General features: G+C 48.0%; 1 protein-coding gene across 1 annotated transcript in view; it reads left to right on the plus strand.

Annotated features, from left to right (window-relative positions):
* Positions 1 to 19,104, plus strand: part of DNM3 (dynamin 3) — a 310,170-nt gene that overhangs the window by 56,834 nt on the left and 234,232 nt on the right. The window contains exon 8 of the mRNA XM_066594996.1: positions 4,096 to 4,144. Coding sequence (XP_066451093.1) covers positions 4,096 to 4,144 — 49 coding nt within the window. The remainder of the gene's footprint in view (positions 1 to 4,095; positions 4,145 to 19,104) is intronic.

The raw sequence follows: 19,104 nt of genomic DNA on the forward strand, positions 1-19,104 counted from the left end.
AGGCGACGGAAAGTTTCAAAAAGACTGACAAACTTTTCGTTCAATTTCAGGGGCAGGCTAAAGGAAGGGCTGCTTCTAGAGACTCGATCGCCCGGTGGCTCAGGCGAGCCGTCCAGGAGGCTTACAAGGCCAAGGGCATCCCTCCCCCAGAAGGATTGAAAGCCCACTCTACTCAGACGGTGGCATCTTCTTGGGCAGAAAGAGCACACGTCTCAATCGAACAGATCTGTAACGCGGCCACGTGGACTTCTAGTCATACCTTTATTAAACACTACAGGCTGGACATTAAATCTAGTCAGGATGCAACCTTCAGGAGGAAGGTGCTACAAGCAGTACTCCATCCCTAAAAAAGCCCATGCCAGTTATTTGGTATTCCTCCAGCGTATGCTGTCATGATATCGGAGGAAAAACGGAAATTTTTCTTACCGATAATTCCCTTTCTTGAAGGCATCATGACAGCATACGAGCTTTCCCCCCCCCCCTCCCCTACCGACATGGTTATCCTTGTTTTGTCTAACACATGAGGTAATATGTATGCTTATGATTTCTTTGTCTGAGGTGTGTGATGCCAATAAAAACACACCTTCTGGTTAAGTATTCTGTCACTGTGGTTACTTGGAACTCACTGGTGTTTGGTAGAGGGGAGGTTTCTTTTTTGTTCTGCCTTTTCCTGTCCCTTCAGGTCAGCAGGTCAGGAACCTCCAAGTGTATGCTGTCATGATGCCTTCAAGAAAGGGAATTATCGTTATCAAAAAAACCAGTTTTTTCTTTGTTTTTAGTTCCTTCCTCTGGCAGGGGTTTCTCTTTGTTGTCACATAGGCGCCTTCCTAAGGTGGTTTATGCGCTACTGTATGATATCAGGCCCTACCGGGACGTTCCTACTGCTTGCATGCAAAACTGATTAGCTGACTGCCTGCAAAGGGCATATAGCAAGTGGGAGGAGCCAACTCATTTTCTACTTAGTGTCCATCTCCAATCGGCTGTTGCTGTATACCCATAGTCAAGCTGTGTCCCCCAATGAACGAAACGAGAAAGAAATTTTACGGTGAGTACAAAAATTCTAGTTTTTTTGCATTTCTGCATTCAAAGTCCCATAACTTTTTAATTTTTCCATTGACTGAGCTCTGTGAGGGTTTGTTTTTGCGTAACAAGCTGTAGTTTTTATTGGTATCATCTTGAGGTACATATTACTTTTTTATCACTTTTATTTTGGGGGGGGGGGGAAGCGAAATGAACAAAAAACAAGCATTTTGTCTGATTTTTGCTTTTTTTTAATAGCATTTGCTGTGTAGGATAAAAAGTGTTCAGTTTATTGTATGGGATGTTACAGATGCGACGATAACAAACATGGGTTTTTTAATTTAAAAAAAAGCATTTCTGAACAGAGAGAGGAAAATGAGCATAAAGTATTTATTTATTACATTTTTTTATGTACTTGTAGGGGACTTGAATCTGGGGTAGTATGATCATTCTGATAATACATTGAAGCACTTTTGTACTGTAATGCATTATCGTTTTTCGTGGCAATCACAGGACAAGGCAGACGCGATCGTTTCCATGGCAACCCATCAGCCCTTTACGATTACATGGCGGAGGGCTTTTAACATCACAGAGGGAGCACCCTTCTTTTACGAACCATTCACATACCATGATCAACATTGATCACAACATGTAAGGAATTAACCGTGGGAATCGATGTTCTCACTAAGTCCCCCTGTTGCAGCAGGAGGCTGCAACCATAGCCCACTTTTACTGCGGATGGCGCAAGCTCAGCTTCTAAGCTCACATCATCCTTAGGCGAGTGTAATATCGGGACATAAAAAACTCAATTCATAGAACAGTCAGCAGATATTACGGTTCAGTTGGACACCAAACTGAGAGCTCGTTCACATCTGCGATAAGGGTTTCTGTTTCCTGCTTTATGGGTGCAGGAAAACATCAGCTGGAATCTTATACTGCTGGGCTGGCACCCTCCTTGGTATTGACTGCGCCCAGGGCACATGCTCCACCTGCCCCCTCCCTAGTTACATCACTAGTGCAGAGGGTAATCATAAGAACTTCTAGTCTTTTTCATTGTAATCCCATTGACAGCAGTCCTGGCAGCATCCAAACAGAAGTACTGCCCAGAGGCAAGATAATGAAAATAATTACTTCTGGATAATTAGTCAGATTGCTTCTAAGATGTTTTGGCATCAGCTGCTTTGCTAGCATTCAGGCACAAATTGTATAATACTTTTCTATGTTTTTTATAAGCTTGTAAAACCCATTTAAGTTTTTCATTGGCTTCTTACAGGATATATAATTACTTTCTAATTTTTTTTTTTTTAACATTTGGTACCTTTCATTACGTTTGACCCCTCCCCCACCAGCTGGATGAAACCTCATGTAAGAAGAACAGCTCTTCACCATGATCATGTAACAAAGTTCTCACTTTATAGTAATGCAAATATGGCGCCACAACTGTATAAGTAGGAAATGGGGGTGTTTACTAGATGGAGATTTTATTATGCTGCGTTGTTATCATAGAGATACTTCATGATGTCATCACTGGCTGGGCAGAACTACTTACTGCACAGCTGTATTTGCCTCATAAAAAGCATCTGTCATCGAATTGATAAGTATAGTACTGAACATGATTTCCTTTCCCTTTATGTTGTGTTCTTTCTGAAATTTATCAAAGTGACTCATTAATTAGAGAAACTCTGTCCTGTCTAGCCCACTAAGGATTCACAATTTTAAAAGCGTTGTTCAGTTGTAAACTATTGATAACCTATCCTAATTATAGACTATCAATAGTAAATCAGTGGGGATCTGCCACCCACTCTCTGATCAGTTATTCACTGGGCCAGTATGCTCATGCACTGAGGTGATTTTTACAGGAAGCAGCCAGCTCCATTCCCACTGCAGTGGCACAGCTTAAGAACTATGTCTGCAGTACCAAGCCTGGCCATTAGAGTGGGAGCAGAGGTGTCTGCTTCCTGTAAAGATAAGTGGAGTTGTGTAATCCAGCGCATTTGATTGATCTGCGTATTACCGCGGATCAAATGCATGGGGAATTTCTATCTGGTCATGTGAGACCGCCCTAAGTAGATCGCAACCTTTTTATCATGTGACCGGGGACCGCTCAACGAGGTCATCGGTCACTGTTCCAGTCTCTCGGCTACTTTTGGTAGCCAGGAGCAAGGAGATTTTAAATTTCCCAGGCCCTTCACGACTCCTGCGCATGTGTCCATCGTTTTTCCGATGGGTGCATGCACATGTTCAAATGCGGAGGCCTCTTGTAAGACGTTTCATCTCCCCTCACCGATCGCATAAACGGGCGCAAAAGCCATGGTTAGGTCTTCAGATAAATACAGGGGCCTCAGATATGTAAGTTCATCTTGTATCCGTGAGGGAACATGAAACTTAAACTTTTTTCTTACTTTACATGATCGCTGTTATCCATTGAATAACTATTGGCTGAAGGGACGGAGGTGCAGCCAGCACAGTGACTGAAAAAAAAGTGGCCGCGCGCAGCACTGAGGGAGCGCAGGGACAGCTGCAGCGTCTGTATTGATTTTGTGCCCATGCTGGAGGGTTAGTTTTCCTATTAGGCTTACATTTATAGCTATAAAGGCTTCAGCATTTACAGCTAATAATGTAAGGCTAACAGGAAAACTAACCCTAACCCTCCAGCACGGGCACAAAATCAATCTACATGGTGCTCCTAGCACCTTATTGAATTCACCCAATCGGGAGCTAGGGGTGTGACAGGGGCATTCCTCCATCCAAGCCCTGTCAAACCCCTAGCTTCCGGGTGGTGACAAGATACAATAATACCAACTCTTGTCCCTAATCACCCTGACAGTGAATATATAAACTGTAGCTGCACTTGTTTTTAACACACCTGCTCTATGGTTATGTACTAAGAAATAATAATTGCACAATACATAGTTTATTGAGAAATCTAAGCACACGTTATTTAAACAGATAAAAATAAGACAAACATGAAGTGAAAATTAAATATGATTGTAATTAAAAAAATATAAGATGGAAAATAAAACTTAAGCCATACTTGACATTTTGATGATCTTAATAATCAATGTTATTTGTTAGTGCGCATCAAGGATGTAATCAGCAAAAGAAAAGTTCGCCAGCCAATCAGGTAAGAGCTACATTTTCATTACATTTATTTTACAGTTGAGCAACCAACATAACACCCAAAATAAGGCAGACAGGGGTGTATGTGATTGTAATTCTTGTGATTATTGCATGTCTTTCTTCAATTGATAAACCACTGAGATTGTAATACACCGTACTTATAGTTTAAATTCTTCTGTTCTCCATTGCTATGTGTTGGAATTGGGTGTTTACTACGCTGTAACCATTTTCTTCTGCAGGAACATAGTAAGATATGTGTGTATTTATTTTTCATGCACAGAGGTCTCCGTAGCCTTTCTTGCATTCTGTGTGTGGAATGTTGCTAAGAAGAAAGGGAAAAATCTGTTAAGGGTGGTGTCCAACATGGTGGCCATTTTGAAAAAGCCATCTTGGAACCAAGTCAATATTTTAAAATGGGATAGGGTGCATGTGACATATGTATCTGATAGAGAATTTGATGATGAATCCAAAGCTGTGCTTAAAAATGACAAACCTTCATTCCTGCCCAAGTTATCAATTTTCTCTTTGTTACAGACACAGATATAGCTGCGAGATTAAAACTCGAGGAGAGAACAGAGATTGTGCTAATTTCTAGGGAGAGCAGTACCCGAGCCTTTGCAGAGGATTTTAACAGTTGACTCCCTAATAGACCATCAATTCACCGTGGCCGCTCCGGGGGGTCACCATTAGTACTGGGGCTGCCGGGGGGGGGGGGGGGGTGTCACTATTATAGCTGGGGCTGCTAGGGTATATTTACATTAGTGGAAATGGGCAGGGCTGTTTTAAAATAGGTCGTGCAGATTTTGACTGCTTTTTGGATGCGGAAATGCTGCAGAATTTTCCACAGAAATTTCCGCTGAGGACATTCTGCAGTATTTCCGCATCTAAAAAACAGTCAAAATCTGCACGCTGTCTATTTTGAAGCGGCTCTGTCTTTTTTGGATCGACGGGGGTAAAATCATACATTGTGATAAGCCCCGCCCCCTGACATGTTGGCATTTTGCAATAAATAAGTGGGTTTTGGGTTGTAGTTTGGGCACTCGGTCTTTAAAAGGTTCGCCATCACTGTACTAGATTGTTAGTACGAGGGGCTGATGATAAGTCTTCAGTTTTGTTTCTATGGTAACAAATGTTACATCACATGAAAGCTTTATGTGTCTAATATATGTTTTCAAAATGTTGTGTTTGTAGCTTATGGCAACAGTAATCTCGGCACGCAGGGAAACAAAATGGGGGAGTCTAAGGCGATATTCATAGCAAAAGAGAGCAGAGGAGTGATAAAATTCTTGTTTCCGCAAGGAAAATCCACGAAGGATATTCATTCATGGTGATATGTCGTAGATATTGGGGCATCAATGCCCTTCATATTCTACAGCCAAGAACTGAGTTGCCAAATTTAATACGGGCTACTTCAGCACCAATGATGAAGAACGTCCTGGACGACCGAGAGAGGTTGTTGTTCCGGAGATCATCGATGCTGAGCACAACCTCATACTGGAGAGGTTTCAGCTAAAGGAATAGCAGACATCATGGGGAGTTCTCGTGAACGTGTTTGTGTCATTATTAGAGATGAGCGAGCACCAAAATGCTTGAGTGCTCGTTACTCGAGTCAAACTTTCAGTGATGCTCGAGAGTTCGTTTCGAGTAACAAACCCCATTGAAGTCAATGGGTGACTCGAGCATTTTTGTATATCGCCGATGCTCGCTAAGGTTTTCATTTGTGAAAACCTGGGAAATTCAAGAAAGTGATGGGAACGACACAGGAACGGATAGGGCAGGCGAGGAGCTACATGTTGGGCTGCATCTCAAGTTCCCAGGTCCCACTATTAAGCCACAATAGTGGCAAGAGTGAGCCCCCCCCCCCCCCCCGCACTGTCAGCATAATTCATGAATGGGTGTGAGTGAGAGCTGCCTCTGATTGGTCAGGCTGTGACCAATCAGAGGCAGCTCATTCAGCAGGCGGGGATTTTAAATCCCCGGCTGCTGAATACTACTCACAGCTGTTCAGAGCAGTTCAGGAGGACTGCCGCCGGCCGCGCTGAACTCCGTCTGCCGGGACCAGGTGAGTATATTTTTTTTTTTTTTTTTACACATTTCTGGATGAATTGCAGGGAAGGGCTTATATATTTAAGCCCTTCCCGACAATTCATCCCGCGATCGCCGGCAGCCCATTGCTTTCAATGGAGCCGGCTGTATTGCCGGCTCCATTGAATTCAATGGGCTAACATCGTTCTGCCGGGACAAGGTGAGTATATATTTTATTTTTACACATTTCTGGATGAATTGCAGGGAAGGGCTTATATATTTAAGCCCTTTCTGACAATTCATCCCGCGATCGCCGGCAGCCCATTGCTTTCAATGGAGCCGGCTGTATTGCCGGCTCCATTGAATTCAATGGTCAGTGCTCGTTTAATCGAGACGAGTACCGCGTGGTGCTCGTCTCGAGTAACGAGCATCTCGAGCACCCTAATACTCGAACGAGCATCAAGCTCGGACGAGTATGCTCGCTCATCTCTAGTCATTATCCATGAAAATTTGAACATGAAGAAGCTATCTGCCAAGTGGGTCCCCAAATGTTTGACAACAGATCAGAAAAGCATGCAAGTGAAAACTTCCCGGTCCATTTGTCAGCGTTTCCGGACTGATAAGAACTTCCTGGATCGACTGGTAACTATGGATGTGACCTGGATTTATTTGTATGACCTTGAAACCAAGGAGCAGTCAAAAGATTGGAGGCACCGTGGTTCTCCTCACCCAAAGAAGTTCAGGGTGCAAAAATCAGCCACTAAGGTGATGGAGTCTGTGTTCTGGGATAAGGAGGGCGTGCTGCTAGTGGACTACCTTCAAAATAGTTCCACCATCAATGCAAGATATTGCATTGAACTTTTGGAACAATTGAAGGCAGCTCTGAAGGCTAAAAGACGCGGCAAGCAGTCCAAAGGAATCTTGTTCCTGCAAGAGAACACCTCTGCTCACACTGCACAAGCGACCATGGCAAAACTGGTGGAGCTAGGCTTTCCAGCTGGTTGACCACCCACCTTATTCACCAGATCTAGCTGCCTCCAACTATCATCTGTTTCCAAACCTGAAGAAACACCTCAAGGGTACCAAATTTCACACCATTTCTGATGCCATGGCTGCTACGGATGACTGGTTTGAGGCACAACCGAAATCCTTCTTTTTGCAAGGCTTGCAGAACTTGGAATACCAATGTAAGAAGTGTGTTGGCATCAGTGGAGTGTATGTGGAATAAATGTAAAGTTTTATCTTCCTATCTCGTTTCTTTCTGGGTAAAGCCAAAGACTTATCAGCAGCCCCTCATATTTCTTATACTACTCCCCTTGTATGGTATTAGCTATAAGGGGTACAGAGGTGGAGGTTGCACCCCAGCCCTGACTCAAAGGCCTCCATTGAAACATAAGAAATCAATGGCACTTGATAGGTGGGGGCCCAATATAGATTTTGCATTGGGGTGCAAGACCTTGAGGTTTCATTTCAGTAATATTGCATTTAATGTGGCTTTAACCCATATATATGTACCTTAATCAAATAATAACAGTAGAACGTAAAAATACTCTGACATTTTCACTGGAACTCTAGTGCAACATAAACCTAACTGCACTTGTAAAATGTTCTGCGTTGGTTTAATTTCACTCTTCAGTGTAATGTATTGATCATTCGTAAGATATCTGGGACTGCAACTGGATAATATGATACTGTGAATTCCAGAAACATTTGTGCGATTAGCTACAGTACTTAATGATAAAATGCCTTTCAGCAAATGTATTTGCAACTATGGGTGTGCATTAGTTTTCCCATAGAGCAAACTGCTACATAGCTTGCTGTGAATTGTTAGTTCATTCATGAAACGTAATGTGTGAAAGTCCAACTAGAATGGAGTCATTAGGAAAATTGTGAAATGTTAAAGGCATTGCCCTATTAGGACAGCCCCTGTCCATATGCCCTGTTAGAACTAATGGACATCATAAAGAGAGGTCCCATGTTCGCACAGTAGGGAGATTGGAGAAATAATAGAGCTCAGTCATCAGGAGTAGTTTAGTGTACTGTGACATTCAGAAAAGTTGATGTAGCGGTTCAGGCACTAGGGTGGAGCCTCAGGTGTAGCAGCCGCATGTTTGGAGAGTAGTCGGGGAAGAGCCAGGGATCAGCAACTGGTAGTCTGTTTGCAGTACAAGAAATGAGGCGGGTAACATAGTCAGATGGAAAGCCAGAAGTCAGTAACGGAAAGTCTGTTTGTAGTACAAGGGATGAGGCAGGTAATGTAGTCAGATGGGAAGCCAGATGTCTGTATCAGGGGTTTTTGTCACAATAGCAGAGGAGCAGGCAGAAGTGGAGCTTAATTAGTCAATGCTCAGGAGCAGAATAATCACACAATGGTACAGTGGCAGGATCAGACTTTTATAATGAGACTAATTAGGAACAGAGGTGGGGTCAGGACCAGGAGGCAGGAACTAGATAACTTGAAACATAGAACAAGGCTGGAAGTCATGCAAGGTAACTGTCCAGAGACTGGATGGCGCAGCAGTGAGAGCTACTGACTGGAGTGCAGGAGGTCCCGGGTTAGAATCTTGATAGTTGGGCTTCTTTACATGAGTTAGATGTTCTACTATAGTTTTATAAGTATCTTTGCCCATTTTTAGAAAACAAGGGTCTTACTCTGGTGGACCTGGCCTGTTTGTGCTTTACATTGCTAGCCATTTATTTAAATGGCAACATGCAATAATCTCCAATGGCCGCTGCGTGGAACCTGCATGGCAGCTGGACCTTGCCCAGTAATTCCTGCTGTTTCCGAAGCTGGACCCACATCAATTAGATGATTTTAGGCCAGTGTTGATATAAAATAAAGGTTTTCATGATAAGACCACTTCCTTAATTATAAAGATGTCTGCCGAAACAAAATACTTTTGAGAATGAAGGACATGACATATGACTTCAGTAAATAGCCTTTCAGCAGATCTGGGTAAAAATGTCCATAGATTGACAGTCATCTGCATGTTACTGTAATCACAGTGTAGTTTAGTGTACTTATGAAATCTTGAATTCTTTATATTTTTAACAGTACTTGCAACAAAATACAGGATTCTGGAGACTTTCCACGAGCTTCGCTTAACTGTCTGTTTTGTGTGGTGAGATGGTCCCTCCTAGTGGCTGGGATTGGGCATTGGTGTCATCTCTCATGGTGGGACTTCTTAATGCTCTGTTCTGCTGACTCTTACTTTGTAGCTTTTAGGGCCCCTCATATATGGTGCGATTGTCCTATGGAACCAGTTCGCTCGGTCTGCTCCATCTGCATCGTCAATAATCTGTTTCCAGATTTACTCATGTTTAGAGATGAGCGAGCACCAAAATGCTCGGGTGCTTGTTACTCGAGACGAATTTTTCGCGATGCTCGAGGGTTCGTTTCGAGTAACGAACCCCATTGAAGTCAATGGGCGACTCGAGCATTTTTGTATATCGCCGATGCTCGCTAAGGTTTTCATTTGTGAAAATCGGGGCAATTCAAGAAAGTGATGGGAACGACACAGAAACGGATAGGGCAGGCGAGGGGCTACATGTTGGGCTGCATCTCAAGTTCCCAGGTCCCACTGTTAAGCCACAATAGCAGCAAGAGTGGGCCCCCCCCCTCCCAACAATTTTAACTTCTGAAAAGCCCTCATTAGCAATGCATACCTTAGCTAAGCACCACACTACCTCCAACAAAGCACAATCACTGCCTGCATGACACTCTGCTGCCACTTCTCCTGGGTTACATGCTGCCAATCCCCCCCCCACGACCCAGTGTCCACAGCGCACACCAAACTGTCCCTGCCCAGCCTTCAGCTGCCCTCATGCCACTCCACCCTCATGTCTATTTATAAGTGCGTCTGCCACAGGAAAAGCAGGCACACACTGCAGAGGGTTGGCACGGCTAGGCAGCGACCCTCTTTAAAAGGGGCGGGGCGATAGCCCACAATGCTGTACAGAAGCAATGAGAAATCCAATCCTGTGCCACCTCCATCTGGAGCTGCACACGTGGGCATAGCAATGGGGAACCTATGTGCCACACACTATTCATTCTGTCAAGGTGTCTGCACGCCCCAGTCAGACCGCGGTTTTTTATAAATAGTCACAGGCAGGTACAACTCCGCAATGGGAATTCCGTGTGCACCCACAGCATGGGTGGCTCCCAGGAACCCACTCGCTGTACATAAATGTATCCCATTGCAGTGCCCATCACAGCTGAGGTAGTAATGTCGTGCTTAATGCAGGTGGGCTTCGGCCCACACTGCATGCCCCAGTCAGACTGGGGTTCTTTAGAAGTGGAAACAGATGCATTTACAACTCCCTGTGGACCGACAGCATGGGTGGCTCCCTGGAACCCACCGGCGGTACATAAAAATATCCCATTGCATTGCCCAACACAGCTGAGGTAGTAATGTCGTGCTTAATGCAGGTGGGCTTCGGCCCACACTGCATGCCCCAGTCAGACTGGGGTTCTTTAGAAGTGGAAACAGATGCATTTACAACTCCCTATGGACCGACAGCATGGGTGAGTGCCAAGAAGCCACCGGCGGTACATAAATATATCCCATTGCAGTGCCCATCACAGCTGAGGTAGTAATGTCATGTTTAATGCAGGTGGGCTTCGGCCCACACTGCATGCCCCAGTCAGACTGGGGTTCTTTAGAAGTGGAAACAGATGCATTTACAACTCCCTGTGGACCGACAGCATGGGTGACTCCCTGGAACCCACCGGCGGTACATAAAAATATCCCATTGCATTGCCCAACACAGCTGAGGTAGTAATGTCGTGCTTAATGCAGGTGGGCTTCGGCCCACACTGCATGCCCCAGTCAGACTGGGGTTCTTTAGAAGTGGAAACAGATGCATTTACAACTCCCTGTGGACCGACAGCATGGGTGGCTCCCTGGAACCCACCGGCGGTACATAAAAATATCCCATTGCATTGCCCAACACAGCTGAGGTAGTAATGTCGTGCTTAATGCAGGTGGGCTTCGGCCCACACTGCATGCCCCAGTCAGACTGGGGTTCTTTAGAAGTGGAAACAGATGCATTTACAACTCCCTATGGACCGACAGCATGGGTGGGTGCCAGGAAGCCACCGGCGGTACATAAATATATCCCATTGCAGTGCCCATCACAGCTGAGGTAGTAATGTCATGTTTAATGCAGGTGGGCTTCGGCCTACACTGCATGCCCCAGTCAGACTGGGGTTCTTTAGAAGTGGAAACAGATGCATTTACAACTCCCTGTGGACTGACAGCATGGGTGACTCCCTGGAACCCACCGGCGGTACATAAAAATATCCCATTGCATTGCCCAACACAGCTGAGGTAGTAATGTCGTGCTTAATGCAGGTGGGCTTCGGCCCACACTGCATGCCCCAGTCAGACTGGGGTTCTTTAGAAGTGGAAACAGATGCATTTACAACTCCCTATGGACCGACAGCATGGGTGAGTGCCAAGAAGCCACCGGCGGTACATAAATATATCCCATTGCAGTGCCCATCACAGCTGAGGTAGTAATGTCATGTTTAATGCAGGTGGGCTTCGGCCCACACTGCATGCCCCAGTCAGACTGGGGTTCTTTAGAAGTGGAAACAGATGCATTTACAACTCCCTGTGGACCGACAGCATGGGTGACTCCCTGGAACCCACCGGCGGTACATAAAAATATCCCATTGCATTGCCCAACACAGCTGAGGTAGTAATGTCGTGCTTAATGCAGGTGGGCTTCGGCCCACACTGCATGCCCCAGTCAGACTGGGGTTCTTTAGAAGTGGAAACAGATGCATTTACAACTCCCTATGGACCGACAGCATGGGTGGGTGCCAGGAAGCCACCGGCGGTACATAAATATATCCCATTGCAGTGCCCATCACAGCTAAGGTAGTAATGTCATGTTTAATGCAGGTGGGCTTCGGCCTACACTGCATGCCCCAGTCAGACTGGGGTTCTTTAGAAGTGGAAACAGATGCATTTACAACTCCCTGTGGACTGACAGCATGGGTGACTCCCTGGAACCCACCGGCGGTACATAAAAATATCCCATTGCATTGCCCAACACAGCTGAGGTAGTAATGTCGTGCTTAATGCAGGTGGGCTTCGGCCCACACTGCATGCCCCAGTCAGACTGGGGTTCTTTAGAAGTGGAAACAGATGCATTTACAACTCCCTGTGGACCGACAGCATGGGTGGGTCCCTGGAACCCACCGGCGGTACATAAAAATATCCCATTGCATTGCCCAACACAGCTGAGGTAGTAATGTCGTGCTTAATGCAGGTGGGCTTCGGCCCACACTGCATGCCCCAGTCAGACTGGGGTTCTTTAGAAGTGGAAACAGATGCATTTACAACTCCCTATGGACCGACAGCATGGGTGAGTGCCAAGAAGCCACCGGCGGTACATAAATATATCCCATTGCAGTGCCCATCACAGCTGAGGTAGTAATGTCATGTTTAATGCAGGTGGGCTTCGGCCCACACTGCATGCCCCAGTCAGACTGGGGTTCTTTAGAAGTGGAAACAGATGCATTTACAACTCCCTGTGGACCGACAGCATGGGTGACTCCCTGGAACCCACCGGCGGTACATAAAAATATCCCATTGCATTGCCCAACACAGCTGAGGTAGTAATGTCGTGCTTAATGCAGGTGGGCTTCGGCCCACACTGCATGCCCCAGTCAGACTGGGGTTCTTTAGAAGTGGAAACAGATGCATTTACAACTCCCTGTGGACCGACAGCATGGGTGGCTCCCTGGAACCCACCGGCGGTACATAAAAATATCCCATTGCATTGCCCAACACAGCTGAGGTAGTAATGTCGTGCTTAATGCAGGTGGGCTTCGGCCCACACTGCATGCCCCAGTCAGACTGGGGTTCTTTAGAAGTGGAAACAGATGCATTTACAACTCCCTATGGACCGACAGCATGGGTGGGTGCCAGGAAGCCACCGGCGGTACATAAATATATCCCATTGCAGTGCCCATCACAGCTAAGGTAGTAATGTCATGTTTAATGCAGGTGGGCTTCGGCCTACACTGCATGCCCCAGTCAGACTGGGGTTCTTTAGAAGTGGAAACAGATGCATTTACAACTCCCTGTGGACTGACAGCATGGGTGACTCCCTGGAACCCACCGGCGGTACATAAAAATATCCCATTGCATTGCCCAACACAGCTGAGGTAGTAATGTCGTGCTTAATGCAGGTGGGCTTCGGCCCACACTGCATGCCCCAGTCAGACTGGGGTTCTTTAGAAGTGGAAACAGATGCATTTACAACTCCCTGTGGACCGACAGCATGGGTGGGTCCCTGGAACCCACCGGCGGTACATAAAAATATCCCATTGCATTGCCCAACACAGCTGAGGTAGTAATGTCGTGCTTAATGCAGGTGGGCTTCGGCCCACACTGCATGCCCCAGTCAGACTGGGGTTCTTTAGAAGTGGAAACAGATGCATTTACAACTCCCTGTGGACCGACAGCATGGGTGGGTGCCAGAAAGCCACCGGCGGTACATAAAAATATCCCATTGCAGTGCCCATCACAGCTGAGGTAGTAATGTCATGTTTAATGCAGGTGGGCTTCGGCCCACACTGCATGCCCCAGTCAGACTGGGGTTCTTTAGAAGTGGAAACAGATGCATTTACAACTCCCTGTGAACCCACAGCATGGGTGGGTGCCAGGAAGCCACCGGCGGTACATAAAAATATCCCATTGCATTGCCCAACACAGCGGATGTAACGTCAGCTGTAATGCAGGTGGGCTAAAAATTCATTTGATTACACTGTAGGCGAGGGCCCACAAAAATTGCTGTATCAACAGTACTAATGTACATCAGAAAAATTGGCCATGCCCAACCAAGAGGGCAGGTGAAACCCATTAATCGCTTTGGTTAATGTGGCTTAATTGGTAACTAAGCCAGGAGGCAGCCCAGTTAAAATAAAAATTGTTGGAGGTGAAAGTTTCAACGCTTTAATGAGCATTGAAACGTATAAAAATTGTTTAGAAAAATTATATGACTGAGCCTTGTGGGCCTAAGAAAAATTGCCCGTTCGGCGTGATTATGTGAGGTTTCAGGAGGAGGAGCAGGAGGAGGAGGAGGAATATTATACACAGATTGATGAAGCGAAAAGGTCCCCGTTTTTGATGAGGATACAGAACGATGCTTCCATCCGCGGGTGCAGCCTACATATTGCTTAGGTATCGCTGCTGTCCGCTGGTGGAGAAGAGAAGTCTGGGGAAATCCAGGCTTTGTTCATCTTGATGAGTGTTAGCCTGTCGGCACTGTCGGTTGACAAGCGGGTACACTTATCTGTGATGATTCCCCCAGCCGCACTAAACACCCTCTCTGACAAGACGCTAGCCGCAGGACAAGCAAGCACCTCCAGGGCATACAGCGAGAGTTCAGGCCACGTGTCCAGCTTCGACACCCAGTAGTTGTAGGGGGCAGAGGCGTCACGGAGGACGGTCGTGCGATCGGCTACGTACTCCCTCACCATCCTTTTACAGTGCTCCCGCCGACTCAGCCGTGACTGGGGAGCGGTGACACAGTCTTGCTGGGGAGCCATAAAGCTGTTAAGGGCCTTAAAGAGTGTTGGCCTGCCTGTGCTGTACATCCTGCCTGATCTCCGCGCCTCCCCTGTTACCTGGCCCTCGGAACTGCGCCTTCGGCCACTACCGCTGTCGTATGGGAATTTTACCATCAGTTTGTCCGCCAGGGTCCTGTGGTATAGCAACACTCTCGAACCCCTTTCCTCTTCGGGTATGAGAGTGGAAAGGTTCTCCTTATACCGTGGGTCGAGCAGTGTGTACACCCAGTCATCCGTAGTGGCCAGAATGCGTGTAACACGAGAGTCACGAGAAAGGCATCCTAACATGAAGTCAGCCATGTGTGCCAGGGTACCTGTACGCAACACATGGCTGTCCTCACTAGGAAGATCACTTTCAGGATCCTCCTCCTCCTCCTCCTCAGGCCATACACGCTGAAAGGATGACAGGCCAGCAGCATGTCTACCCTCACCAGTGGGCCAAGCTGTCTCTTCCCCGTCCTCCTCATCTTCCTCCTCCTCCTCACCGCGCTGAGATATAGACAGGAGGGTGCTCTGACTATCCAGCGACATACTGTCTTCCCCCGGCTCTGTTTCCGAGTGCAAAGCATCTGCCTTTATGCTTTGCAGGGAACTTCTCAAGAGGCATAGCAGAGGAATGGTGACGCTAATGATTGCAGCATCACCACTCACCACCTGGGTAGACTCCTCAAAGTTTCCAAGGACCTGGCAGATGTCTGCCAACCAGGCCCACTCTTCTGAAAATAATTGAGGAGGCTGACTCCCACTGCGCCGCCCATGTTGGAGTTGGTATTCCACTATAGCTCTACGCTGCTCATAGAGCCTGGCCAACATGTGGAGCGTAGAGTTCCACCGTGTGGGCACGTCGCACAGCAGTCGGTGCACTGGCAGATTAAACCGATGTTGCAGGGTGCGCAGGGTGGCAGCGTCCGTGTGGAACTTGCGGAAATGTGCGCAGAGCCGGCGCACCTTTCCGAGCAGGTCTGACAAGCGTGGGTAGCTTTTCAGAAAGCGCTGAACCACCAAATTAAAGACGTGGGCCAGGCATGGCACGTGCGTGAGGCTGCCGAGCTGCAGAGCCGCCACCAGGTTACGGCCGTTGTCACACACGACCATGCCCGGTTGGAGGCTCAGCGGCGCAAGCCAGCGGTCGGTCTGCTCTGTCAGACCCTGCAGCAGTTCGTAGGCCGTGTGCCTCTTCTCTCCTAAGCTGAGTAGTTTCAGCACGGCCTGCTGACGCTTGCCCACCGCTGTGCTGCCATGCCGCGCGACACCGACTGCTGGCGACGTGCTGCTGCTGACACATCTTGATTGCGTGACAGAGGTTGCGTAGGAGGAGGAGGGTGGTTTAGTGGAGGAAGCATACACCGCCGCAGATACCACCACCGAGCTGTGGCCCGCAATTCTGGGGGTGGGTAGGACGTGAGCGGTCCCAGGCTCTGACTCTGTCCCAGCCTCCACTAAATTCACCCAATGTGCCGTCAGGGAGATATAGTGGCCCTGCCCGCCTGTGCTTGTCCACGTGTCCGTTGTTAAGTGGACCTTGGCAGTAACCGCGTTGGTGAGGGCGCGTACAATGTTGCGGGAGACGTGGTCGTGCAGGGCTGGGACGGCACATCGGGAAAAGTAGTGGCGACTGGGAACTGAGTAGCGCAGGGCCGCTACCGCTATCATACTTTTGAAGGACTCCGTTTCCACAACCCTATACGGCAGCATCTCCAGGCTGATAAATTTTGCTATGTGCACGTTTAACGCTTGAGCGTGCGGGTGCGTGGCGGCGTACTTGCGCTTGCGCTCAAACACTTGCGCTAGCGACGGCTGGACGGTGCGCTGAGAGACATTGGTGGATGGGGCCGAGGACAGCGGAGGTGAGCGTGTGGGTGCAGGCCAGGAGACGGTAGTGCCTGTGTCCTCAGAGCGGGGTTGGATCTCAGTGGCAGGTTGGGGCACAGGGGGAGAGGCAGCGGTGCAAACCGGAGGCGGTGAACGGCCTTCGTCCCACCTTGTGGGGTGCTTGGCCATCATATGTCTGCGCATGCTGGTGGTGGTGGGGCTGCTGGTGGTGGCTCCCCGGCTGATCTTGGCGCGACAAAGGTTGCACACCACTGTTCGTCGGTCGTTTGCACTCTCAGTGAAAAACTGCCAGACCTTTGAGCACCTCGGCCTCTGCAGGGTGGCATGGCGCGAGGGGCCGCTTTGGGAAACAGTTGGTGGATTATTCGGTCTGGCCCTGCCTCTACCCCTGGCCACCGCACTGCCTCTTGCAACCTGCCCTGCTGCTGCCCTTGCCTCCCCCTCTGAAGACCTGTCCTCAGTAGGCGTAGCAAACCAGGTGGGGTCAGTCACCTCATCGTCCTGCTGCTCTTCCTCAGAATCCTCGATGCGCTCCTCCCTCGGACTTAATGCCCTTACTACTACCTCACTGATAGACAACTGTGTCTCATCGTCATCGGCCTCCTCACCCACTGAAAGGTCTTGAGACAGTTGCCGGAAGTCCCCAGCCTCATGCCCCGGACCCCGGGAACTTTGCAATGGTTGGGCATCAGTCACGATAAACTCCTCTGGTGGGAGAGGAACCATTGCTGCCCAATCTGAGCAGGGGCCCGAGAACAGTTCCTGGGAGTCTGCCCGCTCCTCAGAATGTCTCATTTTCATGGAGTGAGGAGGCTGGGAGGAAGGAGGAGCAGCAGCCAGAGGATTTTGAGTTGCAGCAGTGGACGGCGCAGAACTCTGGGTGGACGATAGGTTGCTGGGAGCACATTCTGCCATCCACGACAGGACCTGCTCACACTGCTCATTTTCTAATAAGGGTCTACCGCGTGGACCCATTAAATGTGCTATGAATGTGGGGACACCAGAAACGTGCCTCTCTCCTAATCCCGCAGCAGTCGGCTGCGATACACCTGGATCAGGAGCTCGGCCTGTGCCCACACCCGGACTAGGGCCTCCGAGTCCTCGGCCGTGCCCACGTCCTCTAGGCCTACCCCTACCCCTCAGCATGCTGTATTACCAGGAATGCAGAAACACAACACTGTAATTTAATGTGCCGCTTATTGGCCTGTGGTTGTAGGCTAAGTTCGCTTACGGAACGCCAGGAAATAATTTTGCGCAAGCCTGCTGTAACACTTAGCTGGCTGCGTATTTATTTGGAGTACTACTACCCCCAGCAGACACAGACCCAGAACACTGAGCAGAGTGACAGGCAGGCCAAATAGTTTTTTTTCAAATATTTTTTTCAAAAGGACCACTGCGTATATTCAATCTATATATGTCTTCTGGCCCTGCCTACACAATTCTGTCCCTGATGTGTGTGTCACGGAACTGCAGTGTTGCACTGTTATTAAGTGCAACAGAGCGGTGATTTCAGAGCCAGGAAATAATTTTGCGCAAGCCTGCTGTAACACTTAGCTGGCTGCGTATTTATTTTGAGAACTACAACCCGCAGCCGACACAGACCCAGAACACTGAGCAGAGTGACAGGCAGGCCAAATAGATTTTTTTCAAATATTTTTTTCTAAAGGACCACTGCGTATATTCAATCGATAATATATGTCTTCTGGCCCTGCCTACACAATTCTATCCCTGTAGTATTACTGCAGGGCGCAATGCTCTGCACGGCTGATATAGCAAAAAAAAAAAAAGTGCAACACTGCTACAAGCAGCCTCCACACTACTGCACACTGTTAGATGTGGCCCTAAGAAGGACCGTTGGGGTTCTTGAAGCCTACACTAACTCCTAACACTCTCCCTGCCTAACCACCACTTCTGTCCCTGTAGTATTACTGCAGGGCGCAATGCTCTGCACGGCCGATATAGCAAAAAAAAAAAAAAGTGCAACACTGCTAAAAGCAGCCTCCACAGTACTGCACACGGTTAGATGTGGATCTAAGAAGGACCGTTGGGGTTCTTGAAGCCTACACTAACTCCTAACGCTCTCCCTACAGCAGCTCCAACACGATACCACTGTCCCTCAGCTATCTCACAACGCATCTGAGGCGAGCCGCGGGAGGGGCCGATTTTTATACTCGGGTGACACCTGATCTCCCCAGCCACTCACTGCAGGGGGGTGTGGTATAGGGCTTGAACGACGCAGGGGGAAGTTGTAATGCCTTCCCTGTCTTTCAATTGGTCAGAAAAGCGCGCTAACGTCTCAGAGATGAAAGTGAAAGTAACTCGAACATCGCGTGGTACTCGTTACGAGTAACGAGCATCTCGAACACGCTAATACTCGAACGAGTATCAAGCTCGGACGAGTACGTTCGCTCATCTCTACTCATGTTTTGAAAAGTGATCATCTAGCATTATATAGATGTGCAGCATGAATAAGGTGCTTCGTTAGTGCCATGTTTATTTCTTGAGGTGATCTTTCCTGC

Source organism: Eleutherodactylus coqui, chromosome 3, assembly GCF_035609145.1.
Source record: "Eleutherodactylus coqui strain aEleCoq1 chromosome 3, aEleCoq1.hap1, whole genome shotgun sequence".
NCBI lineage: Eukaryota > Metazoa > Chordata > Amphibia > Anura > Eleutherodactylidae > Eleutherodactylus > Eleutherodactylus coqui.